The sequence below is a fragment of the Hirundo rustica genome, chromosome 4 (genome assembly GCF_015227805.2).
Source record: "Hirundo rustica isolate bHirRus1 chromosome 4, bHirRus1.pri.v3, whole genome shotgun sequence".
In the NCBI taxonomy this organism is placed as follows: Eukaryota; Metazoa; Chordata; class Aves; order Passeriformes; family Hirundinidae; genus Hirundo; species Hirundo rustica.
Window position 1 is genome coordinate 76,130,998 of NC_053453.1, and position 15,252 is coordinate 76,146,249.

Sequence of the window (15,252 nt, forward strand, 5' to 3'; positions counted from 1 at the left end):
AGAGGAAGTGATCTGCTCTATGGTTGCAGATGGGACAGAGTGTTCTGGAAAAAAAAGAGAGAGAGTCAGAGACTTGCTCTTTTTGTATGTTGCTTTATTATCAAGCTTGGCCTTGGGGGAGAGCTTGCTTGCTCTCTTGGCAACGCGGAGGAGGAGGTACACACAGCTTTGCTTCACAGCAGAGCTGGGGACTCCCACCCCCCCTCACGGGCTTTTTCCCCTTGCCGTTTCGCGTCGCTGATCAGGGGCCATCCAGCGATGGGGGACTCCTTCTCAGGTCACGGCGACTAAATAGAGCTGCTTCGGCGGACCCCCGTACCTTTTGCACTAGTCTAAAGTGAGACTTCAGTCCTGGATTTTACTTTAGTTTTCTGCTTTTTAAAGTCTCTTGTTCTTGAGTTGTTCCCAGAATTCCAGTGTTCTTTTTATTTGCATATTCAGACACTATCCAGCGAATGGGAGCAGAGATACAGGTAATAAGGTGAATTCTTAATTAACAAACAAGTAAATAAGGTGATAAATCAATATTAAAACAGGAATAAGGCAAATTCTTTATACAGAACTAGCATTAACAATCTTAATGAAATTACTTAACAATTAAGTAACTAAAACATAGATTATTCGAATAGAACTTATTTATAACAAGAGGATAGGGGGCCAGCAAGAGAGGTCTTCAAGAGGTTCTCAAGAATTTTGAGGAAGTATTCCTGGAAGTTGCTGTGGGTGTTGGAGAAAATAGCCTGTAAAATGGAGAGTGGCTTAAAGGCAGCAGGATGAGGGCTTTGGGACAAAGGAGAAACAAGATCTAAGTTGAGGGTGAAGTGCAGGGGGCTTGAGGGCAAAAATATTTCAGAGGGACAAGAGAAAGTGAAAGCTTGAATCAAAGCAGCTGAAAGGTTGGCTTTAATATCTGCTTAGATCAAAAAATAAAAGTCTGTATGGATTAAGAGATAATCCACTAGATAGATTTAATCTGCCGCATGTATTGCTTCCCCAAAGAAAAGCGCTGGGAGGGGAAGGTTGATTTGGCTCAGTGCCCGCTGTTTGAAGGTAGGTAATGTATTCTCCTTTTTCCACAGACCACCCCCCCCCATGGCCTTTCACTTGTACTGAATGAAGCATATCCTGCTGAAAGGGTGGGGCTGTCACTAGCCTCCTGCTCCTTTGCAACTCCAAAGTTGTACTGAATATAACTAAAGGTGTTTCTCAAGCAGAAAAGAGCACCAAGAGCAAAATAACACAGCAGTGACTAAGAAAATAGGAAGGGGGTAAGTTCAGATGCTCATGGTGGTTTTGGCTACCTGAGTTCTGAGGGGCAGTATTGGGCCATTTTATTAACACTTAATCCCTCTTGTCCTGATTGTTCTTGTTCTCTCTTTAATGGAGGTCAAGGTCTGAATTCCACCTTTCCTCCAGCACTGCCCTTGAAATCCTTGGCCGTATCCTTCCATCCCTTTCTTCGCAAAAACGGGTTGAGTCCTTTGAGTAAGTTCAGTTTCCACAGCAGCAGACAAAGTTGATGAAATGTGAAGAGGTTTTCTCCATGTCTTATTTCTATTAAGGATGTGGTATATTGTCTCTTGTAACTAACACATACAGCTGTATCTTGAACTGTTAGTGCATAACAGTCATGCACTTCTAGGTGCCTGTACATGTGATGGAATTTAGATTAGTTGGATTGAGGGGATTTAAGTTTTTTTTTCCCAGAGTTATCTTGTTCAGCAACAATAAATTAATTCTGTAGACTTATATGTATTCCTTCTGTGTTGTGGGCCTGCATCTGTACAACCTCAGGTGAAGGTTTTTGGCAGATCTCAAAAGGTCAGTGGGATTTGGCCTGTCAAATCCCAGAGCAGGAGATCACAGGAGAAAGTACTGAGTGCCTCACAGAACATCCATCATGGTTTGAAACACGGGAGCTGGCACTGGACAACTTTCCCAGCTTGTGCTGGGAGCGGGCTGTCTGCTTGATACAGTCTCCTTTCACTGATGATATTTCGTGGGCAGTGGGGATGGATGTCTTCCCTCTTTTTTTTTTACTTTTTCTTTGAGTGAGGGAAGGGAGGGGAAGAGGTTGGTACCTGGTGGAGCACTGGGAATAATGTGGAACAGGAAAAGGAGTGAGGGAGGTGTTTACCACACTGGACTCACTCACATTCATGAAGTGAAAAGGGAGGAGAACACTTATGGGTTTCCAGGCCTGAGCTTGCATAACTATTTGCTTAGCCCTTCCTTCTGGGAGACAAACATGTGCCTTGTCAGATCCTGAAAACTGTGTCTGGAAGTCAGCAGGGTGTACTGGCTTAAAGGGAATTGATACCTCACTTTTATTTGGAGCTTCAGGAAAGTTTGTGGAGTTCTTCTAGGAGAGAGGTCTATTTTCAGGTGAGAGAGAAAATTGCATCATTGATTTGAGGGTGAGCAGCAAAGCAGAAATAAATGGCTAGATTTCTTCAGCTTTGACGGAAGTAAAAATAGTCAGATGCCTTTAGGGAGCAGTACTGGAAATAGTGTCAATCAATACAATTATGAAACTTACAGAAAAGAGGTAAACTGTGAGGTGGGAAATTTTGCTGGTGAGAGCAGTTAGGAAAGATTTATGTCCTTCAGAGGCATCTCACACTTGAATAAAACAAGGCAATGGGACAGCCCTATGACACATGAAATTTGCTGCAGACAGGTGCTAGGAAATGCACGCTGAAAGGAACAACAGAAACTACTCTGAGAACCTATCAAGAGTATAAGTGATGTGGACTTACTCCACTGAGGCAGAGGGAGGGTGTGGGAAGGAAATCATGAACAGATTTGTACTCAGTGTTGGTACAAAATACAAGCTGTTAGACTGTGTTTAAAATAGAATGGGGTAATGGAGAATAATTCTGAGGGAAAATCTCATGAGGTTCAATTTTGCTCATCTCCCACTCCAAACAGAGTAAGGTAGAAACAGGCTGTGTGCTATCATGCCATATGCATAAGGAAGGATTTTTCATGCCTCTAGGAAGAGGAGAGCATGTCTATAAACAAACAGAAGTACTTGAAGCTGTTTAGAGAATGTAATGGTTTTTTTGCAGAATGGTACAAGGAGAATAGGCTGCTTGTACTTGATATTTTTCACTACCTACCTTGAGGCGGGGCAGCGGGGGCTTTATATTTCTATACTATAATAGAGAATGTGCTGCCCAAAGTGAAAATACTGGAAAAGATGAATTTGGTACAGTTTGAAATTGGGAATCATGAATTACTGCTGATCTCAAATTCATCACTGAAGGGCATTAGACAGAGCAGAAAAAGAGCATGAGAGCTCTCTCCTTAAAACCAAAGAGAGACTCATGGTGAAATTTAAAGACAGTACTTGAGACTGCTTTTTACAGGCTCAGAAGGATCCAGTGGGACTCATTGCTGCAAAACATTGCCAAAGTGGAGTGCTCTCTCTCCTAATGAGTTATGTAGCCATAAAAATAGTCTTCCCTGGCTTCACTGTAGTGGGGTGAAAGTTCAGAAGACTTTTCAGTTTTTCACCTTGTAGCCAGGGAGAATCTGCTGGTTATGCATGGGGAAGGAGGGCTCTTCTGAGAAGGTGACTCCATCATCAGCTGTAGCTGATGCCTGCTCCCAGCATGCCTCATAACCTCTGGCTGGACCCGGGTGACAGTTCCAGCGGCGCGGCAGCCGCTGTGCACGCACGGAGGCAGTTTCAGTCATGCCCCTGGCTGCCGGGTGGGAAAGAAATATGTCCATAATGTGAATGCAGAGATATTTAACCACTCACTGCTCTCCCCTGCTGCCACAGAGTGCTTTTCACCTCAGTCCCAAAGCATTCTGATGCTGATCTAGTGGTATGGTTTATCTGCAGCTGGCAAGTAGACACTACGCAGGCCCTTGCTCACCCTACTCCTGCAGGGTAGCAGGAAGGAGAACTAGAAGGGTAAAAGTGAGAAAATTCATAGGTTGAGATAAGAATAGTTAAATTATTGAAATTAAATATAATTATAATAATAATAATATTGTAATGTAAAGGAAAATAACAAAAAAGAGAGAGAAATGAAACACGAGAAACACAAGTGATGGAAATAAAAACAATTGCTTGCCACCAACTTAAAGAAGCCTGTCCAGTCCCTGAGCAGTGGACTCCAGGCAACTTTCTCCCTAGTTTGTATGCTGAGCATGATGCCATATGGTCTGGAACATCCCTTGTGTCAGTTGGAATCAAGTGTCCTGGCTGTGTCCCCTCCCAACTCCTTGTCGTGGGGTGAGAGGCAGAAAAGACCTTTACTCTGTCTAAGCTCTGCTCAGCAATAATTAAATCATCCCTGTGTTATCAACACTGTGTCTGTAGACTGTTTTCCATCTTTGTGTGCCTCAGCCACAAGAACATCATGCTGTGAATCATGGGCTAATCCTTCTTCATGTTGGAGTACCTAAAGCTCTTAATAGGATGGATACAAGCGTGTCTCAACCAGCACTGTTTTGCACTGTGAAACAGCCTGGCCTCCTGAGATTCACATCCTTCTCTGAGGGGCTGAGAGCTGGCTGTTTTAAAGAAAAACACTGATTCTGGATTCTTCAGCTTAAGAAGTGTTCTTGCCTCCTAGGATCTCTCAGCGGGTGGAGGCCAGCCGGGCACAGCTCCAGGCAATTGGGGAGAGAGTCGAACTTGCCCAGGCAAAGATTGAAAAGATAAAGGGCAGCAAGAAGGCTATTAAGGTAGTGACTTCCATGAAGGCTGCATGGCCTCTTTTATTCCTACTTTCTTCACTCCTGCTGTAAGCTCTGGACAAGGAAAGGTGCTTGGCTGCTACAGCTGCTTCCCACTCACCTCTATGCCTTGCTGCTGAGCAGGATTGTGGCGAGAATCACATTCCTGACTTGGCCAATTGATGAATTTTATACCCGTGAGCCACACAGCTCCAGGCTTTATGTAGGTTTCTGTCCCAGCTGCTTCTTGAGAAAGAGAAAGGACATGTGCTGACCTAAGCCTAGCACCCTCACTTCAGGCTCACAGACGCCTATTTGAATGAAAGCCGCTGCTAGAGAGCATCTCGTTAGTGCATCTTAATCCAATTGAGCCATGTAAGACTGGTGAAAATCCTTCTTTCCCCATTCTTGCTCCCTTTTATAAAGAATTTCCAACTCCTTTCCTGCCAGTGGAAGCCTTTTTGCCAGTGGTGTCCTAGTACTTTTAGAGAGAGAGAAGAGCTCTGGCAATTCCAGTTTCAGAAGTGGCAGCCCATGCATGTTTCAGTCTGTGCACATAATCCTTTGGAGCCTGTTGACTCCAAGGTTGTCCATTCCCACTGGCAGCACAGATTGCTTTTTACTCCTCTCCACGTGCTTCTGTATCACAGGATTGCCTAGTTGTTGAGATTTTTCACTTCCACCTTGTTTCTCCTTAGGTATTTTCCAGTGCCAAGTACCCAGCCCCTGAACGGCTGCAGGAATACAGTTCAATTTTTGCCGGTGCAGAAGACCCAGCTAAACAGAAATGGCCAAGACACAAGATTCAGAGCAAACACCGAATGCTGGATGAAAAAGCTCTGCAGGTGAGGAGGAGAACAAACCTTGGGAAGGACAAGCAAAGAGAACCTGGAGGTTGTTAATCTCTTCCATACAGTGGGACAGGACTTTGGGACATAGACTAGGAGTAGAACACATTTTCAATTGGCCTGTCAGTGGGGAGAGTGCGAAGTCAGAGTGGGAAGCTTTTGGAGATGCAAGCTGGAGAGGGCCATGTCAGTACAAAAGCTTGTGTGAGTGGCTGTCAACTGCCAGGTCTCTGGAGCAGTTCCATTTCCTGAAATGCTGCTGTTTCCTGCAGTGGTGTTGGTGGGTGCTGCCGCCTGGGCTTAAGGCTTTGGCTGTGCATAGCAAGGCAACTAGGATCAAGCTCATAGTTGATTCAGAAATAGTTTCTGAAGGCTCTGATATAACTGACTTCTGGTGAGTGAGGAAAGGTAAGAAGGCTTGTGAGTGGGTCGGGAGAAAAAGGAGTCATTCATTAGAGCATTTTTTTTTGCCTCAGGAAATCATTGCACTTGGGCATTGTCCCAGTGTTGGAAGGAGAGGAGTTGCCATGCTTAAAGTTTAAAAATCACTGTGTGTGCTGTGTCAGCAGTAGCAAATGTGCTGTTCCTAGCGGGGTAAGGATCAATTTGACAACTTCCCTGCTTTCCACCCCTAAAGAGACTTGCTTCCTCATCCTTGTGTGACTTGGCCAAAAATAAAGCTGCCATCGACTAATTTATCATGCTAAACTTTCCTGAGTGTTAATGGAGTTGAGACCTCGCACGACGAGGTATTTATGAATATTTCAGCCTGGCCAAGGAAGCAGGATTGCCAGCCGAATGGACAGCTGGCAAACTTGAGCAGGGTTCCTGCTTCCCTCCAGTCCTGGCAGTAGCACAGGCAGAGCTGCATGGGACATGCTGGTGTCTGGCAGGGGGGCCAGTGAGTGTTGCTGTGTGGCTGGTGGCCCAATCCCACTGGAGTGTAGGGGGAGCAGAGGCAGGCAGGGAGCGGACAGGGAGATGGGCTCCCGCCCTGGAGTGCTAGTGCCAAAGTACAGCCGCTTGCACAGGGAGGGGATTGAGCTGTTAAGAAGCAGTGTCCCACAAAGAGCAAATGGCGTGCTCGTTCAGCTGGCTCCAGGAGGCTCCATGTGCCATCCCCCATAGCCATCTGCCTGGGATGCCGCCTCTCCCAGTCCCAGTCAGTCTCTGTACCATTGCCATGTTCTGCCCTTTGTGACTAAAGTTGCCATCACCACAGGGACTGTATTTCAGGCCCTGGGGGATGTTGGTTCCCTCCTGTGACCCATCTTTTGGTCCTCTTTTGGGACTGTTGATCTTTCTCTAGCTTTGCTGAGTCTGCCTCATGCAGCAGTTGTCACTCTTGCCAAGCTCACACACACGAGCTCCTGCAGCTCCTCTGTGGGGTGGGGGGATGCTGCTGTCAGCTGGTGAAGGATGGAGGGGCTGATGTGCTGAGTGGGGCTCAGTGTGGCCAATCTCCACCCACGTTCCAGGGGGCCAGGCTCTTCTCAGCCATAGCTGAGCACAGAGCCTGACGTGCCTCGCAGTAACGAAATGTGACAGGGAGAAGTCTAATGTTTTCATTTATGCTTTCTTCAATTATTCAGGGCTTTCAGCAGAGGCTCACTGCCTGTTTTCACTTCTAATGAGGACCTCTTTGCTGCGAGCAGTCACAGTGGCCTTTGCTAAACCCCACTTGCACACGTGCACACAACACCTCATCAGGAAAGCAAACTCTGTTCATGTCAGTTTGTGGGGAAGTGGTGACAGTCTGTGCTCAGCCTTTAGGGTTTTTTGCTCTGTGGGGGCAAGCAACTGAGTTGGAAATGCATGTGGTTCTGCAGTTAATTTTAAATGCTTCCCCCTTGGAATTTCTTCTTGTCCCCTCCACCCCAAGTAAGTGAAAACTCAGCTGTTTAGAGGATGTTGTTTATGTTTGCAAGGTACAAGTGGGTAAGAGTGTGAGAAACACAGTGCTTGTGGTAAGCCTGCTGTCCTAGGGTGACTTTAGGATGTTTGTATCCCCAATCGTCTGTTCAATTTGTACTGTATATTGAGTTCTGTACCTTTAAGACTGGTTCTAAGAGCAAGGAGGAGCGCGGAGTTTGTTTTGAGAAAACTGCCTGACTCCTCCACATTCTTCTGCGGACGGGGTGTTCGGCGGAGGCTTGGAGAGACTGCAGGACAGAGATCTTTTTGCTTTTAGATAGTTTTAGCTAGCTAGGGCAGAGAAGTTCCCTGGACTGTTTATTTCCTTTTTTTCTTGGGACTGTTTAAACCTACTCTGAACTAAAAACCCAGGGAAGCACTGGGGGCTGCACCTGCGGCCCACCGGGGCCTGGACCTCGGCATTTTCCAGCAGCGCCGGAGGGACTGGGACTGAGGAGAGTCTGAGAGAGAGCCGAGCTCCACCCACGGCAAGGACTTTCTCATTTTGCCATCTCACTCCAGAACGAGAGGTTTTATTGTTTCATATTATTCATTCTTTGGGCTTGTGGGCACTTTGTTTGTTAAGTAAAATAGTTTTTTCCACTATTCTCCGAGGAAGTTCTTTCCCGGACCGTCTGGGGGGAGGGACCGTTTGGGTTTGCTTCCCAGAGGGATCCCATTCAGGGGTTTTCTCCCAAATTTTGCCCTAAACTGGGACACGTGGGCAGCCAGTTCCTTTGCACGCTGCAGTGGTGGTGGCAAGGCAGGGCTCAGCAGCGAGCTGGCTGCAGCTCTGTGGGGCTCCCCAGGCACGGGTTTCTCGCTGCCTTTGTGGTGGGAGTTCCACATGCCACTCAGGAGACTGGAAAACAGGGTGGGAGATATGGTCTGCCTTTGGAAGAAGTCCAAGCAAAAGTTACCATCCACTGCTGGAGTAATTTTGCTAGGCTTCGAAAGTGTCAGTAACTTGGCATGTCCTTGTGAGTTCTGTCTCTCCCCGAGCCCATTCTGCCTCTCCTAGAGCCTACCACAGGCACGTGGATGCTAAACTAGGTTTTAGTCACTTGCTCATCTTGAAGTGCTTTCCCAGATGGCCTCAGCACTCCATTGGTGTGGGGGGAGTGGGATTTCTGGTACGTCACACAAATTCACTTTGTAATAGTGCGTGTTTGATTAAACTGAAGAACTGGAGTGACTTTATATATATAATTTTTAACTGTAGGCTCTTAGGAAGAGAAACGCCTGAAAATGTAGTGTCCTTGGGGGTGTGATGCTGCCTGGTACTAGACCCCAGGTTGGCATGTTTGAGCATTCAAGCACACCCCCATGACTTCAGTATGTCAAGGCTTCCAGACTTGGGCTTAAGAACTTAATGTTCCTTTAAGAAAACTAATTTTTGAATGGCACCTTAACTTGTGGAATTCACAGTTGCAGGATATTTTTGACAGTGTGTGGTTGTTCCAAATTTCAGAACAGATCTAGGTACTCAAGTAAAACTAGCACTTTGATGGCATTTAAATTAAAAGGATTTTATTTCATGTTTCAGAATACTCATGCTTAGTGCTTTCATAACTGCCTCAGATGAGGTTTGTAAGTAAATGTAGGTAATGGTTACTTTCTCACTACACCCTTAAAGTGATGCACAATCTTCCAGTGCTAACTGAAATCTACAAAGAGAGAATTTAAAAAACCCAAATATATATATATATATATATATATATATATATATATATATATAAATTACTTGAGGGCTAAGTGTTTCTGAACAGTTGCAGCAAAAAAAGCTAGTACTCCCTCATGCTTAAAAAATTAAACATTGGAAAATTAATGATCAAAAGAACTCTTATTTTTGAGTCTCTGCTTCTACAATCTCTAAATAAGAATTTCTATATTTTTGCCTATTTGCCTCTATTAAAAAATAGAAGGTGTTAATTTCAATGCATTTTTCACAAGTTGGAACCTGAATTGAATCAAGATCTTACAGGTCCTTTCTTAGAGCATTTTATAGTTGCAGAGCACCATATAAACTCTTAGTGGATTAACTGAATTCTGACTAAGCCATTTCCTTGGATTTCTGGCTACCAGATTCAAGACTGAAATTTCAATCAACAGGAACTGCTTGTGTCACTGAGATGTGGTCTTAAAACTGAACCACCAGAGGTCTCCATTTCTCCCTTATAAGTACCAGGAGGGAAGAGGGACTCAGAGAACGGGGTGGTGCAGGGGTGCTGGAAGTAGTGAGGCAGGTAGGAAGCTCTGGACGGTATTTGGAATGGTCATCCTCTGGTGGCAGAAGAAAACCACAGGTGTGGCCAGTTATTTAACCTGACAAGGTGCTCTGGTTTCTCCTGGTATGAACGCTTACTGCCTTGTAACTGCTGCTTGCCAGAAAGAACTGTGAAGAGTTGTGAAGGGGCTGACAAGGGGTCTGAAGAGGGGTCTGAGGTGGAGGTTTGTTCATCCCGAACTGTCTCTGTTCAGGAACTGATGCCTATCCTCCCAATAGAGCAGAGTGCTGTGGGTGCTAAGCTTCATGCCCCAAAGCATGTGGCAGCAGGCATGGTCACACCAGCTGAAACACTGGTCTGATGTGGGATGGCAGTTCCTGTCCTCTCTAAAAGTCAGGCTGTTCAGATGTACAAAGTCCTTTTCAAAAAGGAGCTCTATATATTATGCATGAAGTTTTAGAACCAAGAGGGAAAATATTTCAGTTCATTAGAGTTGAAAACTCCTGCAAATCCCTCAGGCTTTGCAAAACCATCTGGCACATGTTTCGCCCTGCGTACTCCTTTCTGCCTGAACTCTTGCCTAGTGCAGGCACTCTTTTCTTTCCTAAGCTCTTTCTCTTTTGCTTTCCCTGTGTATCCCACCAGTGCAATCACAGCTCTTAAAACATCAAGTGGAGGCAACAGAGGGGAGGTAGTAGAGATGTGTGGGGAACTCCACCTGCATGAAAATATGTCATAATTGGACAGTGTAAGAAAAGCCTTTTAGGCTGTGGTGCTTGATCTCTGTCTCTGACTATAGAGCAGGAGTGGTGGTTTTACTCTGGTGGATCCTTGCCACAGTAACACATGTTCAGTATGACGCATCCTCAGCACCAAAAGCACTTGCTGGGAGTCTGAACTGCCGACATATGTCATGAGCGTGGGGTTGCAATGTTTTCCATGTGCTTTCTAGCTCAGAAGGAGGTAGAGAGGGAGCAGTAGAGTTCCCAGACCGTACAGTGCATCCAGCAGTGTGGGTTGTGGTGGCTAGGGAGAGGTGCCTCAGCAGCTGTGGTTCTAGTGTCTTACCACCTTTTATCTGTCTTCTTGCAGGAAAAGCTCAAGTATTTCCCAGTGTGCATAAACACCAAAATTCACCAGGAGGATGATGCAGAAGAAGGCCTTGGCAGCCTTCCCAGGAACATCAGCTCCCTCAGCTCCCTGCTACTCTTCAATACCACCGAGAACCTGTGAGAGCTGGAGCAGTGTTGTGCTGCTCACCTGCCCCTGTTTGTCCTCAGAGGAGCTTTCCCTTTCCCAGGGGTAGCAGTGACTGCTTGTTTTCCTGGGGATGTTACTCTTGGTAGGACAGGATAGGGCTCTGCTGGCTTCCAGCTGGGAAACTTGCCTCCCCTGTTCTTTGCCTTGGGTGGAAGCAGTTATTTTGTCCACAGCTGATCCCCTACTCACCTGATTCAATCCAATTTTGCACTTTCTTTTGCTTAGTTTTTCTCATTGTCCCTCTGTAATTTCTCTCCAGCTTTGAGATATGCTGTCACTCCTGCCCTTCTCTGCCCTGTGTGCTTGCCTCGGTACTCCTGACAGTTCCTCACAGCTTTACTGCTTTTGCTGCTTTAATGTCTCCACCACCTCCCTCACTGCGGTTTCCTTTCCTACTGGGCTTTCTTTGCATCATGGTTCTTCCTTCTGCTCTTATTGAAGAGCTACTTTAAGCTCTGCTTGAGCTTTCAGCTGCAGGATCTTCTCTTTCTTCTCCTGAGTCATGGATCATTTCTCCTTTTTGTCTGTCCTCCTGGACTTTGAGTGACAAATCATTGGTGTCCTGCTGTAGACTGTAGGAGGGTTTCACTGCAGGTGGTAGAAAGAGAGTTTGGTCATGGTGGTACTACAGTGAGGCTTTCCTTTAGAATTACGCTGGAGGCTGCACTGGCGGGATGGGGAGCTGCTTGCCTCCTGGTTGTGGAGGAGGAAGACAGGAAAATGGAGCTAAAAGAAGGAACCAAGGAAGGTTGGCCCAGCATGTTCCATCTGTATGAGTGAAGTCAGGTCTCTGTCCCCAAGGCCCTCTTGTGTACACTGTTTCTTCTGGCCTTGGCTCTCAAGGCAACATCACTAAAATACTTGTTCTATGCCCTTAGGTACAAGAAGTATGTGTTCCTGGATCCTCTGGCTGGAGCAGTGACCAAGACCCATGTGGCTCTGGAAACAGAGACAGAAGAGAAGCTCTTTGATGCACCTCTCTCCATCACCAAAAGGGGACAGCTGGACCGCCAGGTGAGATGCAGCTGCCTACATTTCAGAGGGTTATACTCAGGTCTCTGAAAAGAAAGGCCTTCTAGGGTGGTGAGCAGGTAGGACATAGCCCCTGACAGGGCTGCAGAGTACCTCGTTTATCAGAATGACCTTGCCTGGTTTTGTGTTTGAGATCCTGGTGTGAGCTTGGTGGATGAGACAGAAGCCTCACACTTGGCAGGCATTTCTCTCTGCTCAAGCCTTTGTTGAGTGATGAAGGGAGAATGAATAATGGGATATCAACTCACCTTGCTGCTTGACCTCAGGGCTATAGCGGGGTTTGGGGGATATATCACTTGATCAGCTCAGTTGTGCCAACTTGTGAACCTCATGCAGAGTCTAAGAGTGAGGTGCCACTGCTAGAAGGTCCCTGGAGTGAAGTGTTATCCCTGTTATTCCTGGTGGGAAGGGGTGCCTGCTGGTGCAAACAGACAGGCCAGCCAGACTGAGCAAAAGGTGTGCTTGGTATACACATGGGGCACTAGCCCCGTTGCCCCAACATGTGACTGGTACCTGACACCTTAGAGAGACCATACCTGGGGTGTACCAGCTCTGCTGGAGTGTCTTTTGGGCCTTGGAAAAGGGGCCTGGGAATCATTTTCTGGTCATGGACTGGCGGATATAATGTATATATGGAGTGAACAGACTCTTTATTCACTGTGCACCATCACTACTGAATTGTCTGTGTGTTAAACACAGAAGCAAACCCCTGTAACTACTAGGTTGTGCTGCTGCATTTTAAACTTTGAAATGGTTCAGACACTGTCCTCTTCTGGAGGAGAAGAGACTGGTTTATTTAGGCTGCAGCAGTTAGTGCATGGACCTTTCAGGGTTCACTTGCTACTATGAAACTAAGAGTCCTGCACTTCCTCCTCCTGCAGTGTACCTTTTCCAAGCCTGGGGTGAAGGAGGTAGCTTCTGAGCACAGAGGTGTAGGGGCAGCTGATGTACCAAGGTACGCCAGCCCAGCCTCTTACTGCTGCCCAGATTGTTCGCTGCAATGCCCCTGTTTGCAGCATAATCACTGCCTTACCTTGTTGGTTTGGGTTTCTTTAGGTCGCTGAAAATTACTTCTATGTGCCAGATCTGGGCCAGGTCCCTGAGATTGATGTGCCCTCCTACCTGCCAGACTTGCCTGGCATTGCTGCAGATCTCATGTACAGTGCTGACCTGGGCCCCGGCATTGCACCCTCTGCCCCCAGCAGTGTTATTCCAGAGCTGCCCACTTTCAACACCGAGTCAGTGGAGCCTTTGCAACCAGGTATTTTCAATTCCTGATCCCAGGACCCTATGAAGGAGGAAGGCAGGGATTGCTAGAAGGTAGAGATGAGGCAGAAAGTCCCTTGGTAGAAATTATAAGATGAATGTTGTATGGATGATCAATGTTGCACCTCTGGCTTAGGCCTGAGTGAAAGCTGCAGCCGGCTCAAGTTCTGGCCTGACTGCAGCCCCTTTACCTCCTTCTCCCTCTCTCTGCGTGGCTAGGGAGGAGGGAGCACAGTGTGCAAGGACCTGGTGTGTGTCAGCCTGATAGGATGCCCTTGCGCAAGTGGGACGCAGCTGGGGAGGGAGAGTAGGGGAATCTCAGACTCTTGGTTTGGCTGTGCCTTGCTGTTAAGAGATGATGCACAGGGCGGGAGTGCTCTGCTACAGGTGCTGAGGACTCTGATCTGTTAGTGCTGAGGTGTGTGAAGCTCTGAGCTGAAACTCTCAATGTGCTATCCTCTGAGATTCTTCAGATACAACTTCTTTCATATTTCAGATCTTAAAGATGCCGAGCTATTGCCACCTCCTCCCCCTCCGCCTCCCCCACCGCCTCCTGTTATGCCAACTCTGGTGCCTCCTCCACCGCCCCTGCCCCAGCCTGCAGCACTCTCGGAACCGACTCGGACAGTGAGTGAGGAGAGCAGCAGCTCAGTGCCTGCAGGTAAGGGCTGGGCTCCTCCACAGTTGCACCGGCCTCATTGCCTTCAGCCTGTGTCCTTGGGGCACCCCCTGTGCCTTCCCAGCCTTCCACCAGAGGGGGGGGGAGCTGGAGTGGGAAGAGATGCTGTCAAGGTATTGGAGTAGTTCTTCCCAGGGGAATTTGGCTGGGCCTATAGCTGATGCACTGACCCATGGCTGCTGAATGTCCTTCCTGTCCCTGCAGCTTCAGTCCAAGGAGCCCCAAAGGAGGTGGTGAACCCTTCTACTGGGCGTGCCAGTCTCCTGGAGTCCATCCGCCAGGCTGGGGGCATTGGGAAGGCCAACCTTCGCAGTGTCAAGGAGAGGAAGCTGGAAAAAAAGAAGCAGAAGGAGCAAGAACAAGGTGCTGAGGCTCTTTGGCAAAACTGCTTTTCCTTGCCCAGACTGGGGAGGTGTGAGTCTGGAGGCAGGCGGGCAAGTCAGGAGCACAGTGAACTCACAGAGCAGAAAGGAGTTGTCTCTCCTCACAGGCTGATGTAGGTCTCAGCTCAGCCAGAGCTCTGTGAACTTGCTAAACCCCACTTGCCCGAAGGGCATCTCTCTCAGGGCTCGTGGAGCCATTTCACATGTGATGCACAGGACCAGACACACAAATGAAGCCCTGGGGCCCAGGTGGGACAGGGCTGAACCCATTTAGGCACCTTGGATGAGGTAGCTGGGGAGGGGATTGATGGAGCTGCTCTGGAAGAATGAGACTGCAAATGCACAGCCCCTCAGTAAATTCCACTCTTGGTTTTCTCCAGAAGATGCCATTAACCCTGCTGTGCCTAGTGCTTACCTGACCTGAAAAATGGACTGTAGTTTTGGGGTGTCATACATAATTAGAGGTTTGGAGTTTTTTCTTTCATCTGAAGGCAGTATTGCAGGGAAAATTCTTTTGCTATAGTGCTTAGCTCAGACTAATCTTTCTTCACTGACGAGTTCTGCTATGTTTCAGTGAGAGCTACGGGACAAGGTGGAGATTTGATGTCAGACCTCTTCAACAAGCTGGTGCTGAGGCGCAAAGGTAATGTCCTAAAATGTGGGCTGCTCCTTTCCCCTAGGAAAGAGGGAGAGCGCTCCCTGGCTCCTGAGTTGTGTCAGCCACAGCCTTGGAAACAGGAACAGAGATTTTCCTGGGCAGTGTACCACAGTATGGCTGGGAGTGTCTTGACAGAGAATGAGCAGAGGAATCGCCACTTCAAGTCTAGCTGGAGGCACTGAAGGGGTTTGTGTTTCAGCGAATGAACCCTGAAAGCTACCTGTGGAGAAGGGATAGCAGTGTGTTTTTTTTAATCCAATGCTTGGGCAGCTGGGCCCACTGCCCATAT

At 47.4% G+C, this 15,252-nt stretch overlaps 1 protein-coding gene across 3 annotated transcripts in view; it reads left to right on the top strand.

Moving 5' to 3' along the window:
• The window catches only part of WASHC1 (WASH complex subunit 1), a 39,470-nt gene that overhangs the window by 22,783 nt on the left and 1,435 nt on the right, over positions 1–15,252 (top strand). For all 3 annotated transcript variants that reach the window (XM_040061919.2, XM_058420265.1, XM_040061917.2), the window contains 8 exons: positions 4,593–4,704; positions 5,394–5,540; positions 10,778–10,914; positions 11,824–11,959; positions 13,034–13,238; positions 13,740–13,904; positions 14,127–14,285; positions 14,880–14,948. In XM_040061919.2, coding sequence (XP_039917853.1) covers positions 4,593–4,704; positions 5,394–5,540; positions 10,778–10,914; positions 11,824–11,959; positions 13,034–13,238; positions 13,740–13,904; positions 14,127–14,285; positions 14,880–14,948 — 1,130 coding nt within the window. The remainder of the gene's footprint in view (positions 1–4,592; positions 4,705–5,393; positions 5,541–10,777; positions 10,915–11,823; positions 11,960–13,033; positions 13,239–13,739; positions 13,905–14,126; positions 14,286–14,879; positions 14,949–15,252) is intronic.